Raw genomic sequence first — 26016 nt, forward strand, 5'->3', positions numbered from 1 at the left:
AGAAGAAGGAGCAGCGCAGACTCTCCGAAGCTGATCACAGCAGCCGATAGAGACAGGTGGTGGTGATCTCGATACGCTACCACTCCACAGACGAACCCCCCCAAAAAAGAGCGGACCATGACGAACGAGGGTATCGACGGCACAGAGAGGTTCTCCAGTCCGGACAAAGGCCGTGGCCTGCGAGCGTTAGGGCACTTCGCGGTGGGGGAGCTGGTGTTCGCTTGCCCTGCCTACTCCTACGTGTTGACAGTGAATGAGAGGGGAGCGTACTGCGAGCAGTGCTTCACCAGGTAACACCTCACCTCGTTTACACCCCACGGTCACCGTCGACTCCAGTTTATTTTTTGTTTAGATGACCAGGCTTTAAAACTGAATTAGACGATGTTATTATGTCCACTCCGTGGCTGGCCAACCCCGGTAACCTAGCCCTTGTTAGCCCGTGGACATGTGGACTCTCGGGGGGAGCCGCTGCGGGTGTTTTGGATCAACTCGCTACTATGTTAACTGGCTACCTTCGTTTACTCGCATCTGTAGCTACACCAGATGTTAACACCAGGAAGTGATTTCGCATGTTGCCCTCACCACTGCCTGTTAGTAAATTATTTGTCGTGTTGCCCACCTGAACGACACTGCACCATTTGTTTTGGTGTCTCTGCAGACTCGGCACACTGTCATTCATACCCTATTCCTCTGTCTGTGTATTAATGAGTGGTCGTCCCTGTACCACTTTTCTCACCAACACATGCACTTTAAAACCAAAACATATTATGGAAGCATGTTTATTCCTTTCAACCCAGCACCAATTTCATTGACCCTTTAACAAGGTTGTGCAGAACCTGTCACCTTACCATATCAATTTCCCCAAGATAATGTAAGATTCTTTTTCTGTGGGGGGTTACGCCATCATTTTGTTTAATGTATTACTGGTTTTACATTTCCCAGCTCGTGGTTGCAGCAGTAACACTGTATAATATACAATAAAGAGCCCACAGCGTTCAGGACTATTGACAAGTGTAGGTGTGTGGAGTGAAACTGCTGTTCGGCATTCCCTTTTATTTTCTTTTTTCCTTCTTTTGCTTTCTCAAGCCTTTGCCTCCACGTTTGCCTCAAAGCCATGCTGAGGTGGCAACATAGGACATTTGGCTGTTAGAAGAAGTTTTGCCTCCCTTTTGCACACACTTTTCACCCACTCAACCTTTGGCCGCACATGTACCTCCTGCACAGGCTGCGTTCAAGATTTGTTGAGCAGCAGCAAAAGGTTAAGGTGCTAAATTTAGTTTTCCATGTGTTCCAGGGGAGGAGGTGCCTGCAGATGAGAAGGCCAGGGGTGCATTTGTACTTTAAAGCAGGAGCAAACATGTTTGTGTGACTTGCTGAAATATTGATGATTTATGTAATTACATATTCCTTATATTGTGTATTCTATTGTTGTATAAGTATAAAGGCAGACATGGCTATGAGAATAAATCGAGAGTTATAGTTTCAGACTTCTCACTTTCTTTCCCCCAAACAGTGCACTAACATACAGTCTTTTCACAACATTACAGGAAAGAAGACCTTTCTAAATGTGGTCGATGTAAGCAAGCCTACTACTGCAATGTGGACTGTCAGGTAAAATTGATTTATCGCTTCACCTTTATGCCTTTTTCATCTTAATTTTTGTGTCTACACATCCAGCAAAAGAAATGGAGCAGCCGGAGAACTGGCATTAATATTGTTCATTTAATGTGTCCTCCTGCCACTGTTGTATTTCAGTCTGTTTGCACACAGTGTTTTTCTGTTCAGAACAGATTTGTTAATCTGCACCAAATTGCCAGAACCAATACGATTATTTAAATAAGCTTTTCACTATGTTTACATGAATATTGAGAGACCGTCTGATATTTTTTGTCCCGTTGTGTCCGGTGCTACTGGATCTGATTGTGTCGTCGATGTGAGATTTCTCTCTGCATATCCTTATGAAGTTTGTCTTTCTCTGCTGTTTTGGTTTGGTTGGGTTTTTTAAATTCTTTTCAGAGAGCCGATTGGCCCAATCACAAGCTGGAATGTGCCGCCATGTGTACATACGGTGAAAACTGGTGTCCATCGGAGACGGTCAGACTGGTTGCAAGAATTGTGATGAAACAGGTGAAGCAATAAAAGCTATTTCTGTCTCATGCATTAAACGTTTAGTACACACTGCAAGTCAAGACAGAAGGCTGGTGTATAATATATATATATATATATATATATATATATATGTTTTAATCTGAAGCATCTGGTTTTTCCTTTGACTTTGGTTTCACTTTGCAGAAAGTCACGACAGAGCGAACGCCGTCAGAGAGACTCCTGCTCCTCAAAGAGTTTGAATCCCGTGAGTCTTTAATACGGGAGTGTAAATGTTTAGTTACACGTGTGTCTTCTTGTAGTTACATGTTACAATGTGTGTGGAAGCGAGGCTCTGTGGCTATTTATATCAGCTGTAGCCTGCAGTCCTGGTTCTGTCTGTTTCGTTCAGCGTGCAGAGCACTGGGACGTGAATCCCAAGCTTCTGCGTGCTGTAATTTTATGTTCTTTTGCCTCCTTTTAAAACTGCTGCCACAGCGCCCTGAGTCACATCATCCAAAATCATCTGAATTTATGAGAAGGTGTGTTTCTATGAAATAAATAAGAGTGGTAGGAAGAAAATGACTTTACTGATGATAAAAATACACTTGCTGAAACACACCAGTGGCCACAAATGGCCTCCTGTGCTCCGCTCGTCACCGTAATTTTCTGCTGTTGCGTGTTCAGATTTGTCATCAGAGGATTGTTACAGATTTAACCTTCACACCCGTCCCTCCTGTCTCTGTGAACAACTGTGGCCGCTGTGTGTGAGGTTGTGTGTGAGTGACACGGACACGTGGCCCCCAGGCAGCTGCAACACACATGTCCAACGTGTTACTAGGAGGTCCCTCTAATGTCCCCTGTGATGGATTTTCATGTTTGTGAGGACTTTCACTGACAATACACAATGCCCTGGATCAAGAGTGTTGCTGGGCAGAAATATATCTAACATTGACATTTTGTGTCTAACTGTCATTTGCTCGCTTGATTATTCTTATTGTGGTCTTGCATTTAAACAGTGGGTGTTTTTTTTGCTTCAAATTTTTCAGATTTAGATAAAATGGACTCAGAGAAGGACGAGATGAACCAGGAAGACATTGCAGCACTGCACCACTTTTACTCCAAACACATCAGTGACCTCCCCAGTGACCAGGCGCTCATTGAGCTCTTCACTCAGGTACACAAATGGATCACTTTACCTTTGGAGATCCATCCATTTCCTGGCTCTGCTTCCTGCCTGCAGGCAACTTGATTTAATATAACACTTCTGGCGCCTGACTTGCAAATATCTTGATGTGTGACCAAGCAGATTTGATCTCACCAGTGGCAGTGAAGGCAGTTGTTCCCTAAGATCTATCTGTGTCTGACTGGATAACACCCAACATTCAACATTCACACAGAGACAGCGTGCAAAAAATAGTATCACCCAGTCTCGTACTCCTCCTCCGCACTCCATGGTCACATTTCCTTGAATGATTCCTTGCTCTCAGCCCTCCTCAGTCAGAGACACATGGAGCATGCGGGGATGACAACCGGATGTGAACTCATCCTGCCTCTTTAAGTGATCCGCCAGTCAGGGCTGATGTAATCCTCCTCTTTCTGCACCATATGGTTTCTTATCACACTGCTTCATTCAGTCTCCTCTTGGTGTGCCCTCCTCCTCCTCCTCTTCCTCCTCCTGAGGGTGATGTGAGTCTTGTCAACATATTCCTGACCCAGGTGTCCCTCCTGCCTGTTTTTCTGTGCCCACAGGTTAACTGCAACGGTTTCACCATAGAGGACGAAGAGCTCTCCCATCTGGGATCGGCTGTATTTCCTGAGTAAGATACATTAGTAAACCAACTCACACTCATGGCATATTCACCCCTCTTAATTTCATCCCATGGGGACATTTTTAGCCTCCTGCTGCTACAGCGACAAACTCAAAAACGTCACTTTGAGATTCATGAATTGTCTCTGCAGTGGAAGCTTCAGTGTAGAGACCTTCTGATTTGATTTGAGGTTTTGCTTCAATGTCTGATTTAACATGAATATACACAACATAAATCTTTTTTTTTTTCCCCTGTATTTTGAGTTGAATTATTCTTGTCATCGCTGGAGATGTTTATGTGCAGTAATTATAGACCTTAAGCCATGTTATTTTGCGTCTTGTAGCTGGTTTCTAATACTGAGGGTCATTTCTGTTCATTGACCAGTCTTCCTCCGTCCTGTCGTTCTCCAGTGTAGCACTGATGAATCACAGCTGTAGTCCTAATGTCATTGTGACCTATAAAGGCACAGTGGCTGAAGTCCGAGCAGTGCAAGAGATAAACCCTGGAGACGAGGTGAGAAAAACACCTGAGACATCGATCCTCTTCAGTAAATCCTCACTGGTGAAATGGAAAAGCAGATGTTATTCTGTCGTCCTCGTTCTTACACCGTCCCCTCACGGTCTCTTTCTCTCCCTCCCCCTCCACAGATCTTTAACAGTTACATAGACCTGCTCTATCCAACAGAGGACCGTAGGAAGAGGCTTTTGGAGTCCTATTTCTTCACATGCGAGTGTACTGAGTGTTCTTCCAAGTCCAAGGTGCAGCCACATGAGATGTCTGTGTTTTGTTTTCATTAAATCACACATCTACTTGAGCATAATTGTCGCTTTCAATTGGCTTTCAGAACTGTGCAATTAGAGATGTTTGAGGATTAATTGTTTGTTGTCTTATTGCGACTGTTCATACTGTCATAATATCTGGTGAAGAGTTGGGAGACTCGTGAAAGTGCGTTACTGCAGTCATTTTGACTCACATTTGAACAAACAACCTCCATGTTGTTGTTGTTCTTCTTCTTATTCTTGTCTGAATTTGTGCTTTTTCAGGATGAAGAGAAAATGAAGACCAAGAAGCTGAGTTCACCACCAGAGCCAGAGGAAGTGCGATCCGTGCTCCATTATGCCAGAAATATCATTGAAGAGTTCAGAAGGGCAAAACACTTCAAGCATATCCTTTCTACGTTGTTGGAATATTTTCCCCCTCCAATTCCTCTGGCCAGAAGTCTTCTTCTGGATTCTTTTCTACCCAATTATGTAGTTCACTTTCTGTTGTAGCCTCCTTCTTCTTGAATCTCCTCGTTGTCACCTTTCCTTGACTCTCTGGCACCCCCCAGTGAACTACTGGAGATGTGTGAGCTCAGTCTGGAAAAGATGGGAGCGATATTTGCCGACACCAATGTCTACATGCTGCACATGATGTACCAGGCAATGGGTGTCTGTCTCTACATGCAGGACTGGGACGGAGCCATGAGTTATGGAGAGAAGATTGTACAGCCATACAGGTGAACAGATCTGCAGTTATTGTAGTTACTTGTAACATGATCAGCGGCGTCTTTAACGAGTCCAAACCCAGACCACAAACTGTCATTGGCAATGATTTTACCTTCATTTCATTTTTGCTTTTTAAATGTTTATTTTGTTTTAATTTTCGTCGCTGACATTCAAACAACTTCTCTCTGCAGTGTTCACTACCCAGCTTACTCCCTAAACGTAGCATCCATGTATCTAAAACTGGGACGGCTGTATTTGGGACTGGAGAAGAAGACGCAAGGAGTCAAAGCTCTGAAAAAGGTTTGTTGGTCTGTTAAATTGTGCTCAAATTTCTTCAATGTTTATTTTAGGCTCAAAAAGAAGAAATTTATATATGTCATAGGGAAGCACTGTACAGTGCTGTACGCATGATGAAAGTAACGAACCTTGGAAGACTGTGATTTAATGCCTGGTTGTGCTTTTTCTCGCAAAACACCTCGCTTTGGCCAGGTTTAACTGTGACAGAACTCAAGGCGACTGATAACATACAAACCATTTTGGATGAGCAGTCACATTTATTTAGCCGTAGTTTATAACTGGACAACATTTCTCCTAAAAGAGGAGCCAAAAATCAAGAAGAAGATTTTATTGCTCTAAGTATTTGACAGACGTTTCTTCCCAAGCGTGATCACCAGTGAACCAACAGATTCTGGAGACATTCTGTTTGGTGTGTTAAGAGTTGAAGAAAGTCAGGTTTTGAGCTGAGCAAGCACTAATATGTTTGGCATTAATGGCTGTTTGGTGTTAAAATTGTTTTTTTTTTCTTTATTCAGGCAATTGCCATCATGGAAGTGGCGCACGGTAAAGACCACTATTATGTAGCAGAAGTCAAACGAGAAGTCGAGGAGCAGAAGTGAAGAGAGTTGGTGCAAGGAGGCACTGGCCGAAGAGAGTCTGAGGATCGACGAGCGTCTCTTGGAGCAACCGACATGGCATCAAAGCTGCATGCTGTGCATCACCTACTCCCTGTTCACTACACCCAGCGGTTGTCATGGCTGTCGTAAGACTCTTTGTTTTTCTTCCTTCAGGTGCTTCTGTGTTCAGTCTTTCTGCAGCCAAGGGCAGCCTTCTTTTGTATCTGCAGCAGTCGCACTGAGAAAAGTCAAGGTTTCAGTGTTTGTATTTAAAAAAAAAAGAAAAAAGAAAAGAATCTACCTTCAGTGAGGAGAACCACATACAGGAAAATGGGAAACCTTTTGATTCCAACTTTTTGACGATGCATAGCATGTGACACTGACGTTGAAGCAACTTTATACTTTCCTTCGTTGTTTGACATCATTACGTCTCTGACAGCTGCTATCAGCGTTTTTGACTTCTGTGTAAACTGTTACCGAGTTGTAACACAGAGGTTTACAGCTCATTCATTGCTGATGTATTTGATGAAGTGGTCACAGGTCTGTTGGCTTCATTGTTCTGTGTTTAACTGTGAAAAATGAAGTGACCATGCATCAGGTATTTTGTAGCAACATGGAAGAGATTGCAAACAGCTGTTACGGAGTGGCGGGCCGTGTTTTGATCTGCTTGTCTTACAGTGAGTGTGTCTGCTTAATTTAAAGACTCATTAACACATTGCATGGTGTATTGTCTGTGTTGTGTCTGCTTTACTTTTGTGAGTAGTATTATCATTTTCTTTTTCAATGTGATGCTTGTTGACCAAGTGGTCCTCCAGGGGTTTGATGCAAGGAAGCAAATACTCAATATTCAAGCCTCCGTGATCAAGGTTTGCTGATCTGGGACCAGTTTACCTCTCAAGTTTCACTAAAACACATTAGCGCTTTGATCAATGCAGTGAAATCAGAGCCACTTTGTTGCAAGTAAAAAGGTCCATTCAAAATACACTTTCCTTTTACCACATAAATAGAATTATATTATTTGAAACATCACTTCAATAATCATTCTTATTGAATATCGCAAATGCAATTATGATTTAAAAAAAAACAACTATAAATTTGTAAACGTTTAATCGGGAATGACTTCTGGTTTATAGCTGAAAGCGCATTGGAACCTCTTATTAGCTTCACTGCTGAGCTGTTGACCACAGATTGAATTACACCTGTAGCTTCTCCGTTGATGCAATTAAACAAACAGGAATGTGGGTTACTGACTCACTACTGACCTGTCTGAAGTCACAACTGTAGCAACTCCTGTATAGCTGACTTTGTTACTGACACGGATGCATTTGTATGGTGCTGCCTACTTCCTTGCATGTCCAATAAGCAAACTCTGTTTCAAGTGTTTTCAGGTTCTTTTTGTTGAATTAATTGGACAAACGGACACACATAGGAAAAAAACTGTGTAGGCCTATGCCAAATTTGAGCACTTCTGATTTCAGACCTGACTTTTAACAATATGCATATTGTTTTAGTTCTGTGATGTCTTCAACATTGAATCCAGTGGCACAAAACGTTACAAAGAGTGGGATCCAGACCCAGTGATGATTCTTCATTTTTTGTGAATTTTCTTTTACCTGGCATGAATGCTATTTTATTGGAATGCAAAACAAAGATCTGAGCCTTCTCTTCAGACCATGTCATTGGACTTAATAAATGACAGCATGACACTTGGATACCTGTTGTTGCTCATTTTTAACACTGTTCATTTTCTTTATTTTTCTCAAGAGACAATAAAGAGAAAGAGGCTGATGCTGCTGAATATATTTTTTTTATTAGAATTAATTAATTAGTTAATTCCCACGAGGTCCATTATCACAGTTGACAACTCAATATTTACCAGTGTTCATATTTTCGATTTGTCTCAACTCAGTTTGTCTTTGTCTCAGTTCTCAACTGGATAAGTTCATATTTTGTTATTGTTTTTTTTGTTTGGTTTTTTTTTGCCTTATATTGAAGTTGTGACCCACATTTATTCCATAGAAATAAAAACGCCAGCCTCCTATCTATCATATCTCGAAGTCGGATCACAGTTTTTATTTGTAAGAAAACGGATAATCTGGGTTTGTATTTTACAAACTACGCCATAGGTCGGCGACAGGGAGCGCCAGGAACTGCATCAAGCCAATCGGACGCGCCGTTATTTCTGACGTCACAAAAAGCAGCCAATGGGCATTCGCCTGAGTGAAGTTTGAATGTTGTTAGGCGATCTACACAAAAAAAAACCCAGTGTGTGTCTAGTTACTCTACCGGGAGGCATCGCGCCTAAAGTAAGTTTATCCCGAATGCTTCTTTTCACTTTTGTAGCGCTTAATTTAGCCTCACCTCACGCGTCAATTCGCAACACTTTGATTTCAAAATGTTTGCAGTCGACTGCTTCATTTTTTTTGTTGTTGACCGAATTCAAAATAACCGTTTTCTCAACTGATGCTCGGCAGCAGGCAGCGCACGATTACAAACGGCAGAGACATTAAACAGTTGACTGTTCGACGTTCGGCTAAAGCGAAAACGCACATTATTCTCCCACGTGTGAATAAAGTGGTTTTGAACAACAACCAATCGAACACGAATAACGTCTGCCGTTGTGAATTGTGACAGCAGTTCACTAAATGAGGTCTGTTGCAGCTCGGCTGACATCACGGCGCCACCTTGCCCTGTTAGTTGGCTATTAGGAAACAGTAGCGGTACGAAGTTTACATGTTGGTTCAATTCGTCAGGCATCAATAGTTTGACTTATATTCTTATTTGAAAATAAATAAATAAATAAATAAAAAATCTTTGCCGTAGAGTTTGGACTTTTTGAGTAACTTGGCATCATGTCTATCTCTAAACAGCCTAAGATGTTCCACGGCGTCCTTTTAGGGGAACCATCAATAAATTACAAATTCATTACAAAAATAATAATATTAATGAAAATAATTCATTATTTAAGTGACAATTTACCAAAATTGTTAATAGTTGTAGTTTTTATTTACGTGAAATTGACCACGTCTGGCACATCTATTCTCAGCAAATGATGGATATTTCTTATTGTATGCAACACATTGAAGTGCATTGTAAATATTTTTTAAAAGTATTCCTGCCATTGTCCCCTTCACGATTTTATAAACAACAACAAACAAACACTTTGGTCCATGGCTGTTAATGTGTCTTTGACAACCGTCCCTCATTCTGTTGATTTGTTAATTATTCCAAAATTCTTCGGCCCCCAACATCAGCAGTTTCAGTGACTTCTTTTAATTCCCTCCCCATAATTCTAATGATGTCCTTCCAGCCTGGTTGGAAACCATGAGCTGGGCGGTGGAGGAGTGGAAGGATGGCCTTCCAGGCAAAGCCCTGCAGAAGATCCAGGAGATCGAGGTTCAGCTGGACAAACTGAAGAAGGAAAGGAGCCAGAAACAGTTTCACCTCGACTCTTTGGAGGCCGCTCTGCAAAAACAGAAACAAAAGGTCATTGTTCAAGAAGGGATTGTATTACTGACGCAGAATTTAATACACGAGTGACTAGTGCAAAGACTGTGATGCTAAGTTACAGTTTTGGAAATGCAATATGTTGCTATACTAAACTATTGAAACGTGTTTCCATTGTCTATATTTGTCTTGCCTCAGGCGGACACTGAGCGTTCTGAGACTTCCGCTCTGAAAAGAGAGAATCAGTCTTTGCTGGAGTCATGTGACTCTCTGGAGAAAGCCCGGCAGAAGCTCGGCCACGACCTCGGAGTCAAGGAGCAGCAGGTAAGTTCTTGTACTGCATTGATAACTTTCTGAATTTCCATGTCAGTGTTTTTAGTTCATTGTGAAATGTTATATTCTTCCAGTGTCATAGGACAGGTGTATGTGTTGAGCAATCTTTGAAAATAATACCGCACATACGTTCCTGCACTCTGATGTGACAATATGTATGAAAACTGTGTGCCGAATCAAGGTGAGCTACTTGGAAGGCCAGCTCAACTCCTCCAGGAAGACCATCGAGCGGCTGGAGCAGGAGCTCAAAAAGTCAGTTTTTGTTTGTTGTCAAGCACGTTTTTAAGAAGATAACGTGGTGTTTGAACACCTGTACATCCTCCATCATGGCTGATTGTTTATGCTGCCATCGTTGTCCTTCAATTTGACAGGTATAAAAATGAACTTGAGCGTTCTCAGCCGGCCGGCTCCTGCTCTTCATCGTCCACCTCCTCTGAACTGATGTCATACACAACACCGCAGAAGAGTTTCCCGACACCAGCTTCTGCCACTGCACAGAGACAGCAGGGTATTCATCCTTTCTCCAATGATTCCATTAGCGTTTTACCTACTGCATCATAGCGTGTATGAGTCGTCAGGGCTCTTGTCAGCTCTTGATGTTGGCTTCTGTGACCTTGGATTTTTATTTGCCAGACAATAGACTTGAGGAGCTTCAGGAGAAATACAACCAGGAGGTGGAAGAGAGAAAAAGGCTGGAGACAGAACTCAAAATCCTGCAAGTCAAAGTGAGTACATTCTCTGTGACTTACTATTCACCTTTTGTGTTTGCGTCTCTAAGGCTGTTGAAGCTAACTTCCAGTGTGCCCTCTGTTTTAGCTGCTGAATCAGTCCTCGTCCAACATCAGCCACAAGGACATCGCTGCACGACAGGCTGGATCCTCCATATTTCCGTGGCAGCAGCAGGAACATTCCCTCGGCCGCCAGAGCTACGATGCGATGGAGACGCCTCTTAAGAGGCGCGGCACGTCCCTGTGGGACTCTCATGAAGAGACGCCCATCAAACCCTCCCAGCGGATGAGCTCGGCCAGGGTAGCGCACAGTCCGAGTGGACACTCCCAGCAGACGGAGCAGCTGAAGACCATCAACCAAGGTAGGCGTTTCACCCCTCGACCATCACGATCAACGTCGGGCGGTGCCGTTTTAACTCTTTGCTCCCCTCTCCTTAGATTTGCGCGGCCGCGTGGCCGAGCTCGAGAGGAATCTGTCCTCTCATGAGAAGGAGGTTCGTAGCCAGGCCTCCAAGCTGCAGGAGCTCCACACTCAGCTGAACCAGGCGCGCAAAGAGCTGGCTGAGCGGGACCGAGACCTGACCAAGACCGGACACGAACTGACTCAGGCCAACGAACGACAGCAGCAAGCTGAAACAAAGGTAGGTGACAAAGGTTGTTTTTGCTTTTATTCCTGTCTGCACAAATATGTCAGAGAGCAGAGAGTGTGACAAAAAAAAAATATATATTTATTGTTTTTCAGTGTTCATCAGTTGAGCAAAAGCTCAAACAGGTGACGGATGAGATGAACTGTCAGAGGCACAACGCTGAGAGCTGCAGACGAGCCCTGGAGCAGAAACTCAAGGACAAGGAGCGGGACAGTCAGAAGGTGCGACAGCAGCTCGCCATTAGGTTTATGTTGTCGACTCAAACATTTTTAGAAAGCTGCTAAAAAGTCATCGTCTCTGCAACACTGTGTGTAGGAGCTGACTCAGCTGCAGAGCTCTCGCCAGACCCTGGAGCAGCAGCTGGACCAAGTTAGAACCAAGCTGACCCAAGAGGTCCAGCAGTCCAAGAAAGAGTGCAACGTCCTGCAGGCTGACATTGAAAAGGTGACCCTGCAATGCTGCTTTTCTACTCTTCCATTCAGGTTGTTTCTTTTTTTTCTCACGCTGATAAATGTTGATTCAAGCTCTACCATTTCCCCATGCATTTATGGGAAGTTCATTTTTTTTTTTTCATTATCTCGATTTCTACCTTTGTAAGTGTCTTTTTTTTTTTTAAACAACTCTTCTTTCTTATTGCATTTCTCCAGATGACTTTCCAGAAGAAGCAGATGGAGAAGGAGGCAGAGGAGCAGAAACAGAAGCTTCTGAGGTCAGAGCAGAGCCTCCAGGCCTCCCAGAACAAAGAACAGGACCTCCGCAAGAAGATGGAGGTAAAAATCCAAAGCAGAACTACTGCTGAAAAACAAGAGTGTTTAATTGTTATTGATACTGATGATTTATCTTTGTGTCATTACTTCTGTATTACAAAATGATTCGGCGTTTCATATCTGTATTTTAGATATCCCCTTTTATACTCTGATCAATTTTTGGTGCCTCGGTACAATTCCTCCTCCCGACAGGAGTTGCAGAAGGAGAGGAACAGTGTGACCGTCCAGTTGGACCAGAGCAGCAGGCGTCTGACTCAGCTGGAGGAGGAGAAGAAGAGTGCAGACCAGAGTCTGAAACGCACACAGGGATTAGTCGACGACCTCAAGGGTAACGCAGAGGAGATGGCAGCAGCTATTTTAAGTTTTGGCTCCATAGTCTTGTTCACCGCTTGACGCAGGCATGTTTTTATTTTCCTTATTTGTTTCCAGGTAAATCAGAAGGGCAGGCAGGGGAGCTGAAGACACTTCAGTCTAAGCTGGAGCAGCAGACTCAGGCTGCTGCCCAGGAGCTGCAGGCCACGAAGAAAACACTTTCCGATGCCGAGAACAAAAATGAAAGGTCAGCATTGTTTCCACAATTAAAAAACACAATGTGCACTGTGCATTTTTAAACGTCATTTCTGTGCAATGGGGATAAATATTTTGATGGCCTTGCAGATCTCAGAACGAGCTGCAGAAACTTAAGCAAGAAGCAGAGAAGCTGACAAACATGTTGACAGTCGTTGAGAAGGAGAGCCAAGAGCTGAAAGCCAGCCTGAGTTCCCGCCAGAAGGAGTGTGAGGAACTGAAGAAGGAACACTCGGCTCTGCTGCAGTGGAAGAAGGAAAAAGAGACTCTGGTCAGTGAAACTGAGGCTGTGCAAAAAGAGCTGACTGACAAAATCAGCATCCTGGAAAAGAAGCTGGCAGCAGTGGGTGAGGCAACTGATGAACTTCAGGTAAAGACCCGCTGGTTGTTGCAAATATATTGTTTTAGATGGAAAACAAAGTTTGATTTAATACAGTTTTTAGATCAATGTATTTTAAATACTGTATAACTAATGACTGCGGTTGTTGCGTTTGCATCACTCTCCTCCACTGTAGAAGCAGCTCCTGAGCGTAGAGGGAGACAAGGCCAGTCTGTCTGCCTGCGTGGACTCCTTGAAGGGGGAACTCCTCAACAAGAGCACTGAGTTGGAGGAGAAGGAGCATCAGTTCAAGCAGCTCCAGTCTGAGTTTTCAGAGGCTGGTCAGAAACACAAAAAGGACCTGGAAAATGTTGCTGCACAAGTAACTCAGCTTCAAGTGCAGGTTATAAAGATTTTTTCAATAAATGCCCTCTTGTCATGAGCCAATAGGAATTTGTGGTGAAAGATGAAGCAAGCAAAGAGATGTTAAATATGTTTCTGTGTTTAATTTTGTGATGAAATGTACAGATTTGCAACCATCTTTAATGTTTTTTGGACTCCCAGAGTCCAAACCATGATGAATGATGAACAGACACTCAGAGTCTGCTGCCTGGCTCTATCTCTAACAGGTGAAAGACTTGGAACAGCGCCTGCTGAAGGAGTCGAGTCGTGCAGAAGAGGCTGAGAAGACCAACAGAGAGCTGCAGGAGGAGCACCAGGCCGCCTGTGACCTGGCTCGCTCCAAGGACCAGCTGCTGGAGCTGGGACAGGCTGAGGTCAGACAGCTGAGAGAAGGCCTGGCTCAGGCCACCGCCCTGCAGGAGCAGCAAACAGCCAGGTGAGCTTCCTCTCTTCAATCTGGGACAATGCTCGGGAGTGGGGCTGACTGAAGCAACTGTTTGAAAGGTGTTACCAGGGTTAAAGCTGTGGCTGCAGATGTTGATGGGCTGCATTTCAGGGAAGTGTTTCATCAAAAACTATTTATCCATAATTTCTGCCACACTCACAGGTTGGCTGAGGAGAAGACCACTCTGCTGAAGGAATGCGAGGACAGTGTGTCACTGAAGGCTGAGGAGATGGAGCAGCTCAGGCTGCGGCTGGAGGAGGCTCAGCAGGAGCTGCTGCTCGCCAACAACCAGGTCTGGACTCAACAAAAAAGCATGAGCACTATTTATCCCTACTGTACAGTAGATGTTGCTCATATTGTTATGCACAATGAAATTTATCCTGATATTTAAAGCACAGAAGAATACAACCTAATAAGTGTGTTATGATTACTATATCTTAAGCAGCACTTGCTAATACTGTGATTGATTAATTCAGTCACAGTTAAATTCAGTTCGACCCTCATCATGCAATAGTTTCTATAGATCTTTGTTTTAGATCTTCATGTCTAATTTGATAAAATCCACAATTATATCCTCTGCTGTCCACATTTCAGGTCAGCTCCATGGCGCAGTGCTTGAAGGTCCAGGAGAAACTAGGAGCCGAGCTGCAGAAAAAGATCCAGAAGTTGTCCGACAGAGAGAAAGAACAGGACAAAATAAACAAGGCTAAATCTGAAGAGATCCGACGATTGGAGGAAGAGCTGAAGGATCTGCAGCAGCAGACAGAGGAGAAGGAGAAGCAGCTCAGCGATGCTGAAGCTCAGATCTTGTCCATGGAGAAAACCAAGGTTGAGCTGGAAAATGCTGCTAAAGTGGCAGAGGTAAAATAAATAAATAAATAAAAAAACACTTATTATGAATACATCATGTTTATTTGTCTTGTATTTAACTCCAGCGATATGTTCATATAAATAAAATGATATATTCTTTCCCAAGACGCTTCAGGAGACTCAGATGAAGAAGACTGAAAGTCTTCTGGAGCAAATATCTTCTTTAGAGGGAGAGCTGAATGCCAAGCGAGATGCAGCAGAGAAGCTTCCAGTCCTGCAGGAGGAGATGGAGGTGATCAACCAGTCCTATGCTGACCTTAAGAAGTGTATGGAAGATCTGGAGATGAGCCACTCGTCAAGTCTGGAGGACAAGTCCACCCTGGAGAAGAGCCTGACGGAGAAAACCAGCCAGGTTGTCACTCTGGACAATGAAGTCAGGGAGCTCAAGGGGAAGATGATCCAGGAGTCGGAGAATCACAGTCTGGAGATGGAAACACTGCTGGAGAAGGAGAAGCACCTGAGAGGAAAGCTTGACGCTGCCAAACAGTCGGCGGCCGCAGCGAAGGCAGAGTCGAGTTCCAGACGGGACGAGATCAAGAGCATGAAGGCGACGCTGTCGGCTGCCTCACGGGGTTTGGAGGAGAGAGACGACACCATCAAGGGGCTGAAGGAGAAGCTGAACAGAGCAGAGGTGGAGCAGACCAAGACCTCTGAGCTCCTCAAGGAGAAGGTCGTGGCCATGAACAAAATCAAGGTGGGGCTGTGAATAAATCCCCCCCAGCATGTCAGTCTTCTCCAGGCTTTTAAATGAAAGCATTTGATGCTTCACTCAGATGGAGTAAAGAATTTGACAAAGTATAAATGTGTCTAATTTCACTTTATTATATTTGGACATGTAGGTGCAGCTGGAGATGCTGCAGATGGACCTGGAGGACAACGAGACGGCCATGACCTCCTTTGACACTCAGGTGGAGGAGCTGAAAGGAATCGTTGAGTCCTTGGAGGCTCAGTTGGCTCAGAACCAGAACCTGATCTCTGACATGGAGGCCAAGCTGGAGGAGAGCACTGCCCAGGTAACAAAAGAGTCAATATTTGGAGCTGAAAATATTTTTGTCAGCACTAAACTTTATTAATTTTCTATTGCCTTGGAGGGACGACGGCACACTGACTTTGTATTAAATCTCACCTCCTTGCAGGTCTCTGTCTTGGAAACCCGGTTAGAGGAGGTCCAGTCCCAGAACTCTGTGCTGGAGTCTCAGTACGTCACAGCCAGAGAGGAGTTGATGGAGAGGAGCTGTGAAATCAGTCGCCTGGAAGAGGACGCCGTCAGAAGAAGCCAGCTGGAGGAGATGGTTTCCTCTCTGGAGTCGCAGCTCAGTCTGAGCACGGAGGAGAACAGCAAGTTGGTGGCGGAACTCAAACAGGCCACCGAGGACAAAGACGTTCAAATTGCCAGTTTGCTACAGGAGCAAATCAACCTTCAAGCAACCGTGAAGCAGCTTGCAGACCACAAAGAGCAACTGGGGAGTGAGATGAGCCGAGTCCAAGAAGAGAGAGAGCACCTGGAGTCCAGTGTGGAGCGGCTCGCTGACGAGAACCAACAACTGCGGTCCAGCGTGGAGCAGCTGAGCGAAGACAGACGCCAGTCTGACCGAGTGGCTGCGGAGAAACAAGAAGCTGAGTCGACACTGAGACTGGTCACCGAGGAGAAGACACAACTGGAGGTGGCTCTCAGTCTGGCCAACCAGGACAAAACCCAGCTGCAGGCTAAGATAGGCCAGCTGTCAGCAGAGGAGAGTCATTCTCTCACCAAGTTCAATCAAGTGGTCGAGGAAAAACTCGAGCTGGAAGCTCAACTGGATCGACTGACCGAGGAGATCGTGGAGCTGCGCTCGGCTTTTCAGCAAGCGACCGAGGAGAAGCTGCTGCTGCTGCAGGACAGCGAGGAGCTTCACCGCCACGAGAGCGAGCGCCTCCAGAGCGCCCTCCGCTCCTCCACTCAGGAGCTGCAAGTGCTGCGTGAGCAGCAGGAGCTGAGGGAGCACAGAGTGGAGGAGGAGACCAGGCAGAGGTACAGCTCGTCTCCACGTCGCGCTTCAAAGTCCAGCAAGTTTTTCCTGTATCTTCAGCTGATTGTTTCCCCAACGCTCTCCGTCGTCTCCACAGGAGCCGACAGTTCGAGGCCGAGCAGGCGGAGCTGCACCAGGAGCTGGCGGGCCTGCAGGAGGAGCTGGCGGCGCTGAACCAGCGGTACGTTTCGCTGCTGGAGCAGGTGGGACAGCAGCACGGCCTCATACGACGGCTGTCAGGAGAAGATCTCGACCTGCACGAGGAGCGAGAGGCGACGCAGCCTGACGGTGAGTGTCTCCACTCGCTTCTCCACAACCACCGTTTGTTTTTTTCTTTACCACTTACGCTCAGAAGTTGCATCTTTTCACATCTGTTTTCCTCGACGAGCAGCGGGACTCCCTGCTGTGACACTCGACACGGATCTCCAGACATCCCTCGGACCTGCGACGCCTGAGCCAGAAGATGTTTTCCACCAACCTGAGCAGAGTTTCAGGTACACAGAGTTTTTACAAGTGAAAAATGCACCGATCACACTTTTTTACAGAACGTGTGGAGTACGAGTACTTGCATTTTAGTACTCACTGATACTGAGTACTTAAAAAAGGTCATTTCAGATTATAGAATTACTTTGATTTTTTTTTCATTTTTCCCACAGATGTTCTGTTATTTGAACAACATTCCTCAGCATGTTCTTCTAGAGAACGTGGGTCACTGCCCACAGTTACACTGCAGTACACAAATTTTAACAAAACTGTCACGTGCACATATACAACAGGTATCAATGTCATGATATCGGCACATATTTTACGAGTACGTGTAGACTACAAAACCATGGTACCGGTACCAATGCGACACCGGTATTAGTGCAACCCTTAAAGCAGTGCTTCCCTGATGTGTAATTGTGTTTCCTCTTCACCCTGGTCAGTGAGTCGGAGAACCAGAGCCAGGGACGTCTGGATGAGGAGAGAGAGGTGCAAGTGACTGACTTACAGGACCACGAGGCCAACGAAGAGGAGCAGCAACAGCAAACATCTGAGCAGGTCCGCAGCCTTATTTCCATTTTCAGGCAGCAACATCATGCTGCAGTTCTATTTAAATCAATGCCTTTGCTTTACCATTTCATCCAATGCTTTAAATGTGTGGGTACATTTTTGTGTACTGACTTTTCTTCTTTTCTTTTCGCCTTTATTCTCCCAGCTTCCTGAAGGTGGCACTGTTCTCACAAATATGCTGGAAAGTAGCTCAGAAACCTGTGAGCGTTCTGCACAGTCTTCCTCTCTTTGTGAGACCACAGCATCGACGTCTTCTGGTCAGTGGATTGGAAAGACTTTTTTCTGTTCAATTTAACATTTTTAAAGTTTAGACTTACTAATTTAGATGCATTTGCAACCGCTGCTTTTACTTCTGTAAATTTGCTTGGAGATTTTTAAATGAAAATTTTGAATGTTTTTTCCACAGGGAGACAGCTGACGCAGGTGCAGGATGACCTCAACAGCTACATGGAAGTGGTTGCGAAACAGGCAAATGAGCTCGAGACAATTCGAGGTGAATTTGAGCTGCTCAGGTCTGAGCTGGATTTGAGGCTGGAGCTGTCGTCTGAGCTGGAGGTTCAAGTTGGAACCTTGGAGAAGAAGGTTCTTGCCGCAGAGGATGAGGCCTGCTCAGCAGCGCGTAAGCTGAGCAACGCTTCGGAAGAAAATAAAAGACTTGCGGACCAGGTAGAGGAATCAAACTGAAACATCATAAACGTCCAGATTAGAGTTGGATCGAGGAAATAGAGCCTTCACTAATTGTTTGACTTTTGTTTTTTTAGTTGTCCCGGTTGTCTGAAGAGAAAGAGACATTAACTCTACAGCTGCAGACCTCTAAATGTCAGTTGGCTGATGTTATGGAGATGCTGGAAGGACTGGAAATGGCTAAAGGTATAAACTGAGCGCTACACAAAACCAAGAGGTTTCAGTTTTAAAGCCCTGAAGCATCAAATGTGGAAAAACTAAACGGCACAACACTGGGAACCCTTTTGAGTCCTCGTCCAGTGAGGAATGTATTTTTTCAAAGAGAACACTTCAGATCGTTGGCTGCCTAACACTCCTGTTTCTGGATGTAGTTCAGGACACAAGTGTGAGTGGTTTGCTTCTTTGTAACATGTTGCTTTGGAACACTGACGGTGAGCTTGTGTGCTGTTGTGTAGGAGGATGGGATGAGAAGTTCCTCCAGCAGGAGAGCGAGCTGAGGAGGGTTCGCTCAGAGAAAGCCAACCTGGAGCAGCACATCCTGGGCATGGAGTCGGAGCTGGAGGTCCTGCAGGAGGAGAAGACCATAGTGACCACAGAGATGGAAGGTCAGAGGAAGGCGTCCTCGTGCATGGAGCAGCAGATAGAAAGTCTCAGAACAGAAGTGAGTCTTCCGCTTTTAACATCATCTTAATGTGCTTTGATTTGCAGATCTAAAATTTTTTTTTTTTTTCTTCGTCATAAACGGAAAAGTGATGAGTTGCATAGAGTTTTCTGGTTAAAAACTGAAATGTTTCTCCAGACCACCCAGCTGAGGTCCGAGCTCGTGGCCTGCGCTGAGGAGCGAGACGACCTGAACCAATCCTTGAGCCAGTGGAGAGAAAAAGTGCACAGTCTGGAGAAGACAAACGGTGACACCAGAGGGCTGATTTCCATCCTGGAGGACGACATCAGAGCAGGGAGGAAGGAGTACGACGGCCTCAGAAACAGCACAGACAAGCTGAAGACGGAGAAGCTGCAGGTATGTGCCAGAGAGGGATCCTGCTTCATGCAGATTAAAGAAGAAAAAACAAACTACTACATTGTTGAGTGTAAAAAAAAAAAATCTTATCAAACTCTGTGCCGTTCCACTGCAGCTGTTGGAGCAGATTAAAGCGCTGGAGCAGGCGATATCCCAACAGAGCGGCGAGAGGGAGGAACTGATTGGGCAGCTGGATAAGATCACAGAGGACCAGACGTCAGCCAGTCAGAACACTGAGACCATGGTGGGCAAGATACAGGTGAGAGGAGGCCGAAGGGCTGCAAAGAACTCTCAGCCATCAGGCCGCAGCAGCATTTTCCCTGCAACACACAAACAAACTGCACATCATCGGTGCAGCTCTGCTTGCAAATGAGGCCACGTCGAGGTTCGAACTAAACTATGGTGTCCTGGGCAGGGTGACCTTGAAGGTTTAGTGTGTACAATTTGGAGAATTTGAAGAGGAAACAGCAACATTGAGTGGTTACATTTTAGATTGCAGTGTCTTTCACTCTCCGTCCCCCTCCTGAGGTTACCAGTGAGCTACGGTGGCCTGCGCACTCAAACTTTGATACCTCGTCCACCTTCTTCTTTTTCGTTGGTCTCCGTGCTGTCAGGCAGCTGGATTGTCCACACCGGCTTCAATAAAAATATGGTGGTGCAAGATGGCATCTAACTGGGAGCAAGACCATGTGTATAATCTTATAGATGTATAACTGTGAGAACTGTTTTCAGGGTAGGAAAACCAAATGGCTTTTATTGTACTGTGATTATACACTTTTATTCATGTATTTATGAGCAGTGTATTAAGTTCTTAACAATATGAAAAGCATAAACCAAGCCACTGCACCTTTAAACAAAGCTGGTGTAACAGGCAAGGTGCCCATAAGATGGGGAGTTGGCGTTCAGTCTGATATAGATTTTAAAAGGACCTGCACAATTTCTACATTGGTATTCCAATAGAAAATTGCAATTTCAATTTTTTTTTCTCACCAGGCCCTGGAGGGGGAAGTGTGCCGCCTCTCCCAGTCACTAGAGGCCTCCCTCCTGGAAAAGGGAGAGATTGCGTCTCGCCTGAACTCGACACAGGACGAGGTGATGCAGATGAGGAGCGGCATCGAAAAGCTTCAGGTTCGCATCGAGTCAGACGAGAGGAAGAAAAAGAAGATGGGCGAGCTCCTCAAAGGTAGTTTCACAGCACCCTTGCAATCCTACAGTGGAAGTGTCTCCGTGAGAGAGAGAGAGACAGAGAGAGAGTTGATTTGGTTGTAAAAATGACTTTTACGTCACAGCTGCCCAGAGGAAGTCTGACTCACTGCAGGACAGAATCGATGCTCTGGAGCGAGAACAAGAGGAAGCGGAGCAAAGCCTGGAGGAAGCTGTCATACAGGTGCTGTGTTTACCATCTCAGAGGGGAAAAAATGACAGATAAATACTTGAATGAGTTTATCTGAATGAGACTGAATGGCTTTATAATTGAATGAGAAGCCAACACGTGCTGTCTTTTCCACAGGCTGAAACAGCCAAAGCTGAGCTGGAGGAGGAGAGAAGCAAGGTACCGCTACGCTGATAACTCCTGATGGGATAACTGATGTGTTTTGCTGCGTCTGCACCAAAAGATTCATGTTTCCCTTCACTTGATTCTGACCCCCTGACCCTCTTGACATTGACAGGTGGAAGAGGAGAAAATGGAGCTCAGCACCAGGCTCTCGGAACTCTCCACCACCCTGGACCACCTGAGATCGGAGAAGGAACGCATGGAGAGGGAGCTAGAAATAAAGAGCAGCCAGATAGAAGAGCTGAAGGCTGCCAAGGAGCAGCTGGAGAGAGGGCTGCAGCAGGCGGAGGAGGACAAAAGAGAGGAGAACGAGAGGCAGAGGAACCGGCTGGAGGAGCTGGAGAAAGAGATGAGAGAGGAAGCGGAGAGACAAACGAGACAAGTGGTGGAGCTCCAGGCGCAGCTGGAAGCCTCTCAGCAGAGCGAGTTCCAAATCCTAGAGAGGAGCGCGGAAGCCGAAGGTGAGCGCGATAGGATGCAGTCTCTGCTGCTTGAGATGGAGAAGGAGAAAGCCGGTCTGCAGGCCGAGGCCGAGGAGCGGGACAGAGACGGGAGCCTCCTGAGGAGCAGCGTCCAGGCTCTGGAAGAGGAAATCCACCTGCTTCAAACCAGCAAAGTAGCCGCTGAGGAGCAGAGAGAGAAACTGGGCTCTGCCCTGTCCGCCGTGCAGCAGGAGAGGGACGACCTGCACCGCACCCTCGCGTCCGTAGAGGGCGACAGAGAGCGGCTGGAGCGAGAGAGAGAAGCGTTGGCCGGCGAGAAGGAGGAACTCCAGCGTCACCTCCTCGCCGTGGAGAAGGAGAAGCTTGCCGTGCAACAGGAGCGCGAGGCGGCGGCGGCCGAGGCCGAGCAGAAGGTCGAGGCTGAGAAGAAGGAGCTGCTGGCCACTCTGTCGGCCGCGGAGGCGAAGCGGGACGACCTGGCGACGGCCCTCACTCTGCTCGAGCAGGAGAAGAGACGAGTGGACGAGGAGATGGACAAACTGCGAGCCGTCGCTTCCACCAGCGAGAAGGAGACGTTCAAACTGTCTGTGGGAAAACTAGATGAGCAGGTAGACACTCACACTCACACTCACACACACACACACACACACACACACACACACACACACTTTTAGAGGTTCTCTAAAATGTCTTTGAGGTAACTCGGCCGCCTCTCTTCCTTCTGTCAGGTTTTGGAGTTGACGTCTCGCGCTGCTCGCCTGACCAAAGAGAGAGACGCTGCACTGAGCAAGATCAGCCTTTGGATGAAGACCTGCAAACAGATGGAGCAGGAGAAGCAAGAGATGATAAACAGCACAGGTGAGAGAAAAAAAATGGGTTGGATAAAGATATTTTTTTAAAGAAGTTTTTTTTTTTTTTTTTTTTTTTTTTCTCACTTCAAAATCAAGCTTGTTTGTCCTGAATTCTGCTATTGGAGCACAAAAACATTCCTTACAAACTGCTGCAAAACTATTGCCGGTTGTAACAACTTTCATTCCAGGTGCAGAAAAGAGCAGCGAGGAGGCCCGGACTGCGCTCAAGCAGCTGACCAAGGAGGTGGAAGACCTCAAGGACGCCCTGCAGCACAAGAAGATGGAGGCGGAGGAACTCCTCCGAGAGGTGGAGCGCCTGAAGGCTGCTCTCGAGGAGAGGACGAAGGAGACGCAGGAGAGGAAGGAGGAGCTGGAGGAGATGAAGAATGAGTTAAATGAACTGAATACACTCGTAGAGGAGAAGAGCAGGGAGGCCGACGAGAGCATGGACAAGTACTGCACTCTGATGGTGCAGGTCCACAAACTGGAAGAGACCAATGAAGCACTGACGACCCGACTGGAGCGGCTTTCCGCTGGCGGCGGCAATCAGCGGCGGCGCTCGGCCAGGAAGTCTGCAATCAAGAGCCAGCAAGAAAAAGTGGAGGAGTGTGAGAACGTCCCGCCCCCGGCGACGCCCCCCAGGAGGTCTCAGGGACCTTCTCCAGCCAAGCGGGGCCACCGCGACATCAGCAACAAGGACAGCGCCCAGGAAGCCCTGCACAATCTGACCAAGAAGATCAAAGCCAGCAGCGTGACCACGCCCAAAACCAAACCGCAGCAGGAGGAGGAGGAGGAGGAGTTCAGGCCGGAGGGGCTGCCGGAGCTGGTGCAGAAAGGTACAGTCGGTGGGGGGGCAACTGTTAAACCGCTAAAACAGCACGCAGGCTAATGCGCCGCAGTGACGTCACTTCCTGCTCCCTCAGGCTTTGCTGACATTCCTCTGGGTGAGGCCAGCCCCTTCATCATGAGGAGGACGGTGCAGCGCTGCAGCCCCCGCCTGGCCGCCAGACAGGACGGCAAGGTGAGCAGCAACCAGAGTCACACAGTGGCAACACAAGTCAGCACAAACCATGCTCTCTGCAGAGGCAGCTGCTCATGTTCATGTGCATGGATTTGCAGATGGAAATTTAGTAAAACAAACAAAAAGAGACTTATTTTTCACATTTTTTTAATTAAAATTAATTAAAAAAGATTTAAACATTCAGCATAAATAGATAAAAAGAATTGTTTCTTCAGACCACAGTGTTGCTGCAGACTGGATGGACAGATAAAAAAAAAAAAGAGCAAAGTTATGTCATGTTCATATAATTTACATATGCATCTTTTCCAAATTGCATAACTTTAATTTATTTAATTGAAAGCAAATCTGAGTTGAAGAGACCCACTAATTCACTGGCCGATATTCTGGCTCTATTTTGTATACAGCAGTACCAACGTTTTGTTGCTGTCGTTTTGAATTTGTCATCTTTATCCTGACAGGTTTTGGAGGCGGCCCCACTGCAGAGTCCTACCGCCACAAACAGGATGGAGACACAACTGCGAGAGCAAACGCAGCAAGCAGACAACTGTCATGTCCAGTAGATCTGTGCACAAACACACAGTCTTGCACTTCTTGTTGTTTTTTTTTTTTTAAAGGAAAATGTCCACACTCCTCAATACCTTATGCATTCACACTATTGGGCACTCTGTTCTTTATTGATACAAAATACACGTTTTATTTCAAATTGATGTCTGCACAGGCGTTTTGTCACACTAAAGATGCACCTGTCTTTTTTGTGGCTTTATTTCACTGTCTGGTTTCTGAGCTTTGCGCAGTGCAGAAATCATCCCAACTAATTATCAGGTAGATGAAAGTTTTGTAAATACAGATGTTTCTTCCTCCTCATTCTTCCTCACTTGTCAGCTGAGATTCTGGGTCTTTACTGTTACTTTTTCACTCACCTTGTAACTTGCAACACTCGAAGCTCTACCACTGTTTCCATTCTTCCGGGCAGCATTTGGTCTGTTAAATGTCTTCATGTTGTTCTCTGCACTCCCAGCTAGGCTTTAACACTTTATTGTTGTTGGCAGCTAGAATATTGTAGAGCTATACGATTTCCGCTTTGAATATATTTTGTGACTTTGTTTTTAGTATGAACAAAAAAAAAAATAGTTTGATAAGTTTCTTACTTTCAATCTTTCTGAAGCAGGTCTTTTTAATTCATGTCTATTCATTAGTTTAGTTGCAGATCGATTTATTGTTAATTGTAAATAGGTACAATGGTCTTTTTTTTTTTTAACTAAACGTTTTGACTGAACTGGTGTCATGATGTGTTTGTGTGTGAGATTCACTGTTGACTGATGCCACATGATAGAGCTCTTGATTTGCCGGAAACGATCTTAAACAGGCCAAACAGGAAGCCAGATGTCCTTGTGCGCTAATTGCTCTCACCTATACCCTTTATAGCACTTTTCAGAACAAAGTTAGAACATGGCCCCTGTGTGCTGCTGATGGTGTTGTGCCACACAACACTGACAGCCCACAGTCCCACCCACCACCTCCTTCAGACCAAACAAATCAAACACGTCTCACTAAGAAGTCATACACTGGTGTATCAGATTGGATCAACTGATCATTTAATTGAAACCAAACGTTCTTAATGTCAAAAAACCTAAGGTTCTATCAACAAGTGGCCTTTCCACAACATTAACCATGGCTGATCTGAAGCGTCATGTGTAAATTGTGTTTTTGAAAAAAAGTTTAACTTTCAAACTCGGTGGAACACTGGCCGGGATCAATAATGCCCATGTTCTTCACTGGTCATCGTCACCATGGATATGTGAATATCACTATGGCTGACAATCTGACTCGATGGCTGTTCACCAGTTGAAAGAGAAATCGACACAGTCAAGTCTCATGGATCTGACACCTGGATCCAGAGGCGACGGTAGAATTCCAAGCAGCCCTCCCCCTGCTGGCCGCTGTGTGAGGGGGCAGCGGGGGACGGCGGGTTATGGGAACAGCGATACAGTCTCACACCTCCGCAGCGGATGCCGTCCTGCTCGGATGTCTCCGCCTGGAGCTGTGAGCGGAAGCTGCAGTGCCAGAACCAACTCTGGAAGAGGACACGGGAAACGAGGGGACGGGTCCGCTGAGTCATGTTGTCACTGGCACTCCGACTGGCCAGCGTGTGTTCGTGCATGTGTGTGTGTGTGCGTGCGCGTCAGCCTTCCAGTGTGGACGCACAGACTGACCGTCAATCCCTGGGCTGCATGCATGATTTGTCCCATTCTTTACTGTGTAAGCAGCAGCGCTCAGGGCCGGAGCAGAGTGACTGACAGGAAGTGATGGGGTGGGTGGAGTGAGCCAGTGCTGCTGGATGCAAAGTGCTCTCACAACAAAATTGTGCAACCTGCAAATGCATTCATACATACTGCCAACACTGAGGCTGCATGCTTAGGTTCCTACCGTAACTCAGGGCCCATTTATTAGTTCCCCGCAGCAATAATAATATATATGCATTGGGGCCACACGGTGGCACAGTGGTTAGAACTGTCACCTCACAGAGAGAAGGTTGTGGGTTTGATTCCATGCCTGGGACCTTTCTGTGTGGAGTTTGCGT

The 26016-nt window shown here is 45.9% G+C and overlaps 2 protein-coding genes across 2 annotated transcripts; both read left to right on the plus strand.

The window, feature by feature from the left end:
- On the plus strand, positions 1–7988 carry smyd2a (SET and MYND domain containing 2a). The gene is made up of 12 exons (XM_076049872.1): positions 1–290; positions 1548–1611; positions 2017–2127; positions 2293–2353; positions 3135–3262; positions 3838–3905; positions 4307–4409; positions 4544–4654; positions 4940–5059; positions 5219–5394; positions 5575–5683; positions 6196–7988. The coding sequence occupies exons 1-12, from the start codon at positions 118–120 to the stop codon at positions 6277–6279; spliced, it is 1308 nt and encodes a 435-aa protein (XP_075905987.1). The 5' UTR covers positions 1–117; the 3' UTR covers positions 6280–7988.
- Positions 7989–8465: 477 nt separating this feature from the next.
- Positions 8466–23600, plus strand: cenpf (centromere protein F). Its single transcript, XM_076046968.1, has 37 exons — positions 8466–8582; positions 9587–9762; positions 9922–10047; positions 10238–10308; positions 10428–10564; positions 10690–10781; positions 10873–11146; positions 11223–11425; positions 11527–11652; positions 11747–11875; positions 12079–12201; positions 12391–12526; positions 12628–12757; positions 12856–13135; positions 13281–13487; positions 13714–13922; positions 14094–14223; positions 14526–14792; positions 14908–15495; positions 15641–15814; positions 15938–16812; positions 16908–17098; positions 17202–17304; positions 17737–17851; positions 18009–18120; positions 18270–18529; positions 18625–18733; positions 19003–19208; positions 19347–19565; positions 19681–19824; positions 20559–20748; positions 20855–20952; positions 21076–21117; positions 21236–22171; positions 22292–22421; positions 22603–23250; positions 23338–23600. Exons 2-37 carry the CDS (start codon positions 9601–9603, stop codon positions 23598–23600), a joined length of 8205 nt encoding a protein of 2734 aa, XP_075903083.1. The 5' UTR covers positions 8466–8582; positions 9587–9600.
- Positions 23601–26016: the final 2416 nt, after the last annotated feature.

Source organism: Nelusetta ayraudi, unplaced genomic scaffold, assembly GCF_046127955.1.
Source record: "Nelusetta ayraudi isolate G7.1 ecotype Tasmania unplaced genomic scaffold, CSIRO-AGI_Nayr_v1 ptg000005l, whole genome shotgun sequence".
In the NCBI taxonomy this organism is placed as follows: Eukaryota; Metazoa; Chordata; class Actinopteri; order Tetraodontiformes; family Monacanthidae; genus Nelusetta; species Nelusetta ayraudi.